Here is a 6577-nt window from a genome sequence, read left to right as displayed (position 1 = left end):
GCACCCCTCCTCACTCCCCTGTGTTCGCAACAGTTCTTCGAGGCGTGGGCCCACGTGACGCAGGAGGAGACCAGAGACGATGACCATGATGATGGTGGCGATTCTCATGATGATGATGCTGATGATCATCATGACGACCCCTGGCGGTGGCGATGATGACGACCATGATGATGATCATGATGATGATGATGGTGGTGGTGATGATGATGATGATGATGATGACGATGATGATGAAATTGATGATAGCAATGAATGATGAATGATGATGATGATGATGATGATGATGGTGGTGATGATGATGATGATGATGATGATGATGATGTGTGATGATGATGATGATGATGATGATGATGATGATGGTGGTGGTGATGATGATGATGATGATGATGATGATGATGATGATGATGAATTGATGATAGAAATGATGATGATGATGATGATGATGATGATGAAATTGATGATAGAAATGATGATGATGATGATGATGATGATAGAAATGATGATGATGAAATTGATGATGAAGTTGATGATGAAATTGATGATGAAGTTGATGATGAAATTGATGATAGAAATGCTGATTGCGAACCCTGAAACTGATGTTACTTTTTGTCATGGAATTGTTTACCATCTCGACCTCGCTAGCGTGCTTTTGACGATGTTGATCCCCTCCCAGGTAGCAAGGGCGCACGATGAGAGCACAGACTTTGTCCTCCCAACCAGCCTCCTCTTCAAGATCTCAACTACTCTCCCCGACAACCGCTCTTCCCTCCTGGAGAGCTGCCGACCCCACGTCCCTCCGCTCCTTCGCGAGCTGCACGCCGAAGTTCTTGATAGGATGCAGTCGGCGCTGCAGGATGTGAAGGACGTAAGGAATCAGCAGGAGGCGTCGAGGACGATCAGGATGGAGGCAATCAAAGACGTCTACATGGATGTCGAGGACTCAGGTGTGCAGCGATGAAGATACAAGGGAGAATGCGCCTGGTCACTTGTTGGATGGACGTTTTCCTTGTCTTGTTGTCTTGCGATCTTGCGATCTTGCGATCTTGCGATCTTGAATTGTTCTTGTCTTTGTCTCTCAGTTGTTCATGCCTTGCTATTCTTGACATCGAACCATCAGAGGAAGACGAGCAGCAAGCAGAAGGGGAAGATCTCCTCCTCTTGCACCCTGACAACCTTCAAGGCGGGAAACCAATGGTACTACGATCTTCCTCTGCCATCTCTCCTTTCTCCTGCGCTGCCATCGCTCTTCCCTGATCTCTCCTGCTCTCTCCTGCTCTCTCCTGCTCTCTCTTCCTCTCTCCTCCTCTCTCCTCCTCTCCCGCGCTCATCTCCTCACCATCCAGTGGCAGATTGCTCAGGGCTGTCTGCATCACTTCCACAAGTCGCTGGTGCTGCAGCGATCGGAGAAGCAGCGCCTTAGCGATCTCAACAAGGTATCATACCTCACACTCGATGCTCCTGCTCCTCACCCTCCCGCAGGTCTCCAAGATCCGCTCGTCAATAAATCAGATCCCCAGGATTGTCTACGAGGTTGTCTTGCTCGTCGTTGTTCTCCTCGTCGTTCTCTCCTCGTCCTCTTCCTCCCTGTACCCGCCACCGTCCACGTCCTCCTCACCTCCTCACCCTCCTCTCCCCGATGCTCCTGCTCCATTTCATCCTTCTGGCCTCACTTGCATGGGATCGCACTTCCCTTACTCATTTCTGCCTCCGCTCATGGATACTCCCACCAGAGCTCCCCACTGTTTTCCCGCTGGTCCGCCCTGTACATTGTTGTCTGACTTTTCGTCTAGAACGCATCGAACAAGGAGAAGGAAGAGGAGGAGGCCGAGGACACAGCCATGGCAGAGGAGGAGCAGGAGGAAGAGAAGAGTACGTCTCCCTTCTCCACTTGCTGCTCGTGATTTCGATGCCAGAGGCGAGCGCGGCGCTGGAGGAGGACGGCATGCCGCACTCGATCAAAGAGACCTTCAAGGGGAAGGGAGGCAAGAGGAAACGAAACGAGGAGGGGGAGGAGCAGGAAGGGAAAGGAGGACGGGAAGAAGGAGGAGAAATGTCAAGAGAGAAGAAGCTGGAAGAGGAGGCCATAAAACTTGCGGAATCGCTCAAGAAAGACAAAAAGGTAAGTGCAGGAGCAGGAAAGAGGATAAGGATAAGGCGAGAACAAAGGAGGAGGAGGAGGAGGAGGAGGAGGAGGAGGAGGAGGAGGAGGAGGAGGAGGAGGAGGAGATACGGGGCAAAGGTCTAAGGCTTCTTTTGGTGACAAACTCAAGCAGGTGGAGGAGGAGGAGGAGAAATTCGAGCCGTTCGACTACAGTCAAGTGAAGGAGAGCGTACAAGCAGAGGCCGGATGGAAGGAAAAACTCAAAGAAAAGTCTGAGAAGAAAGGAAAGAAAAGTGAGCACACGCTCCTCGTCTCGCCTCTGTTCCTTGTTGTTCTCTTCCCTTCCTCACAAGAAACTGTTTCTTGTTGTTCTCTTCCCTTCCTCACCATGTCGACAGAAGCAGAATTCTTTGATCCCCACAACGACATGCTTGGACAGAAAGAGTCGCAGGTCATCTCCTCTTCCTTTCCTCCTTCCTTCACCCCCCTTCTCTTGCTCGTCCGCTGCTCCTACTCCTCCTCCTGCTCCTGCTCCTGCTCCTGCTCCTGCTCCTCCTGCTTCTCTTGTCTCATTCTATCGGTCAGGTGCGCGCGAACCGTCGAGCTCGCCCGGCAGGCAAGAGCGCGACGTTTGCAGGAAACTCGCAAGGAGGAAAGGGTGGAGGAAAATCGCAATGGCCGCAGAAATGATGACCAACGACGAAGAGGAGCAATAGGAGCAGAATGACAGGAAGCAGGAGGGGTAGGAGGAGGAGGAGGAGGAGGAGGAGGAGGAGGAGGACGGGGAAGAGAGGGAGCAGGAGGAGGACGGAGGAGGGGAGGGAGACGGGAGGATAGGGAGAAGATTGAAGCTGTAAAATAAACATGAAGAGAACCGAGTCCGCTGCAGCTCAACTTCGAGCTGGAAGGAGAAACTGAATGCCGTCCTCTCTGAGACAGTGACGCAAGCTCCTGGTCGCCTGCTCAGATCCAGTCAGACACAGAGATAGCGAGATGATGATGATGATGATGATGATGATGATGATGATGATGATGATGATGATGATGATGATGATGATGATGATGATGAGGAGGAGGAGGAGGAGGAGGAGGAGGAGGAGGAGGAGCATCGTCAGCGGAGGCGGGCGCAGCAGCAGCAGCATCAGAAGCAGCAGCAGCAGCAAAGGAAGAAGAAGAAGAAGAAGAAGAAACATGCAAGCCAGACAAGGATTATACAGACGAGAAAGGGAAAAGAAAACGAGGGAGGCGGTAAAGAAAGAACGCTAAGGGAAGTTCTCACATCCTTGGTTGAAGTCGACAAACTCACATCGCAAAACATCTAAAACAATTGTCGTCAAAGCAGCGAGAACAACTCGCTACTCATCTCATCTCACCATCACGTCTGCCTTGAACTCAGTATCTGCACAACAAGCTTGTTTGTAACCTTCGTCACCACCAAATATAAAGAATGCAGGAGGAGGGAGCGAGAAGAGCAAACACATGGCTGTTAGCCAACCGCAGAAATTTGCAATCAGATCGTAGACATCCAACTTTGTTCTGCGGCTCTGTTGCAACTCACAATGTCTGCAGACTTCACTCGTTGCGTTCTTGGACTTTCTCCATTGCAGTCTGCAGGCCATACAACATACCATGAGCAAGAAGCAAGACTGTGCACAAACTTTTGTGGCAACAGCAGCAATAAGTGGAAATAATGATTCATGGAGTTGATGGAAATGGTACAGATGATGTTGATTGTGATTATGACCGGTAGGAGGAGGAGGAAGAGGACGACGACGAGGAGGAGGAGGAGCCCTACCAAGGAGGAGGAGGAGGAGGAGGAGGAGGAGGAGGAAGAGCCCTACCAAGGAGGAGGAGAAGGAGGGAGGCAAGAAAGAAGAAGTCTACCTGACTTCAAACTCTCCCTCATGCCCACATGTTATCTCTTGAAAGATGCTAATCACATCACAAACATTATCAGAGCATGTCATGAGTCCCTTACCGCCTCGCACCTATCGCACAGCATCACTCGTGATAGCCGAACTCCAGACCTCACAAGTCCGCAGAGCAGGACAAGGTCAGAGAACAGTCCGCCTGAGCCCAGCGAGCAGTAGTTGAGCCCTCGTCCTCGTCTTCGTCCTCCTGCTCCTCCTCCTCGTCCTCCTCCTTTCTCTTCTCCCGCTCCTGCCTCTCCTCCACCTCCCTCTGTGCCAAACTTGCCCAGCACATGCTCTACCACAAGCTTGTCGAAGCGATGCCTCGTCCTCTCTGATATGCAGGGGCACTCATACAGACCACCAACGCTCCTCATCCTATACGCGACTGGTCGGTCCCGCATCCCATCCTCGAGGACGCGGAGGGTGGGAGGGACTACGCAGCCATCATGGCATGCGGTAAGAGAAGCATCAGCGTCTTGCAATGTCACTCTCGCATACCCTGCTTCTGTAGCTTCCAGCGTTGCTCCTGCCCTCCCCCTCCCCGACTCACGCGCTGCGTCCCCTTCCTCGGGCCATGTCGTCCATCGCGCTTCCTTGCTCTTCGCATCAAACACCAGGATGGCATCTGTTGCATGCAAGATGGCAAGAAAGAGCAAGACGAGCCTGAGCATGCCGAGCTAGCGGGAGCGCATGCCCTGACTTGCTTCAGCGCCGACACTTCATGGTCTCTGAGGTTTCATGCTTGAGCTGGTCATGAGAAGTCAGAAGAGAGGAGGAGAGGCAGCGAGAGGAGTAAGGCAAGGCTGGAGGAGAGGAGGCTTGAGGAGAGGAGAGAGCAGGAGAGGAGGATGCAGTACACGGCAACCAGTATGGGGACAGGAGGAGGAAAAGGGATGGCGGGGCCGGGGGAATGGGAAACTGGAAATGGAATGGGAACAAAGGGGTGGGAGAGCTGCTGCTGCTGCTGCTGCTGCTGCTGCTGCTGCTGCTGCTGCTGATCTTTAAACCCTGAAACCTGTTGCTGGTGCCAGAAACGAAGGGCATGCAAATCAAAACCTTTCATGTCACGATAGCTTCATGACAATGGAATGGGCACGTTTGACACAGCTCCGCTTGCTCAACCCATTGTTGACCTAGGTTGTGCCCACATGGCGTGTGCTTGCGAACACGAGGTAATGAGCAGCAGATGTTTTACTTCTTTCCTTGATATTCACAAAACAACAAGATTGTTGGAAACATTATCGCATAGCCAAGTTTCTCTTCAGAACCATAGTTTTATTCGTTCCTTCTTACAAATCAACAAGCTTACCAGCAACAGTCCAGTCACTCTAGTTGTTAACTCGAAACCAAGATCTTCAAGGTGTATGTACAAGTATGATTCAAAGACAAATCCTCCTCCTGCTTCCTCCCTCCTCCTCCTCCTTCAGTCGGAGTCTGACAGGGGCAGAGGGGTCCTCGGAGCCGAAGGGGATCGCGGATCGCGGAGGTTGAGCACGCAGTCAGGGATCTCCACGGAAAGATTCTTCGGCCTCCTCCTCGAAGCATGGGTGGCAGGATGCGTCTCCTTATCGGGCATGGAGTAGCTGCTGAGTACAGGGCTGAGGGGGACGGCCGGGCTCATGTTCGCGCTTCCAGTCGGACTGCAGGGATAGCTGTCCGCAATGTTGGGATCAAAAAGAGTCTTGTTGTCAGCAGGGTAGCTGAAGTTGTCGTGTTTGGCGTGTTGATTTCCCATGTCTGCTGATTTGATGTGAACCAGAATGGTTCTTGGCTATCTTGCTCTCAATGTTCGGAATGGCTTCTGGATCCAACCTTGGTCGCCGTCGCGGATTCTTCCGCTCCTTGTCTCTGGGTTATGCTGATAAATTGTTGTGCAGGTTCGAATTGAACACGCAGTAACTCCTCTACTCTTCTTCCCTCTGGCTTCTCTCCTTGCTCCAGAACTACTAACACCACTCGACTATAACTCAAGGAGCAACACACAGTTCCATGTACCTCAACTTCCCGTCGCTTCTTCCTTGTACTTTTCTCCTGTAGTTCTCTTCTCCTCTCTCCTCTCCTCTCTTCGTCTCCTCCTGCTCTCTTGCTTGTCAACACTTCTACTCCTTCGCTTTCTTGTTCGTTTTCGCGCCCCTGTAGCTTGTTTGCTCGCAGACTCGAACCCCAGTGAATTTAAGACTGTTACGTTTCATCAAAAAGGGGGTGGGGGTAAATTGAGTACGGGTGGTATCCAGCACCTATCAGCAGCACTACGACAATAAAAACTATATACCGGTACATTCCATATCTCTTATAGGGGTGAGGGGGTAGTATTCGGGACAAATTGAAAATGTTGGGGGTAGGGGTATTAACAAAAAGGGTACTTGGAACGGGAGGGACCAAGGGGTGGAAAGTCTGCAGCCGTTAATGGGAGCACCTTGAATCTTTAAAATGTAATATATTTGAGATAGTACCAAAGTTAAAGATAAGAAACAATATTCATACAATTAGGAAGTACTGGGGGACTGGAATTGCATACAACACAGAAAAACCATGTTTTATGTGTATATATTCTCAACAAACA

At 51.1% G+C, this 6577-nt stretch overlaps 2 protein-coding genes across 2 annotated transcripts; both read right to left on the bottom strand.

The window, feature by feature from the left end:
- Positions 1-4003: 4003 nt before the first annotated feature.
- On the bottom strand, positions 4004-4685 carry GUITHDRAFT_144132 (hypothetical protein; the record flags this gene model as incomplete). Its single annotated transcript, XM_005825452.1, has 2 exons — positions 4004-4033; positions 4080-4685. The coding sequence occupies 2 exons, from the start codon at positions 4683-4685 to the stop codon at positions 4004-4006; spliced, it is 636 nt and encodes a 211-aa protein (XP_005825509.1).
- Positions 4686-5271: 586 nt separating this feature from the next.
- On the bottom strand, positions 5272-6146 carry GUITHDRAFT_154682 (hypothetical protein). The gene has a single exon (XM_005825451.1). It carries the CDS (start codon positions 5747-5749, stop codon positions 5438-5440), a length of 312 nt encoding a protein of 103 aa, XP_005825508.1. The 5' UTR covers positions 5750-6146; the 3' UTR covers positions 5272-5437.
- Positions 6147-6577: the final 431 nt, after the last annotated feature.

The sequence above is a fragment of the Guillardia theta genome, assembly GCF_000315625.1.
Source record: "Guillardia theta CCMP2712 unplaced genomic scaffold GUITHscaffold_83, whole genome shotgun sequence".
Classification (NCBI taxonomy): domain Eukaryota; class Cryptophyceae; order Pyrenomonadales; family Geminigeraceae; genus Guillardia; species Guillardia theta.
This window is presented reverse-complemented; position numbering and strand designations above follow the sequence as displayed.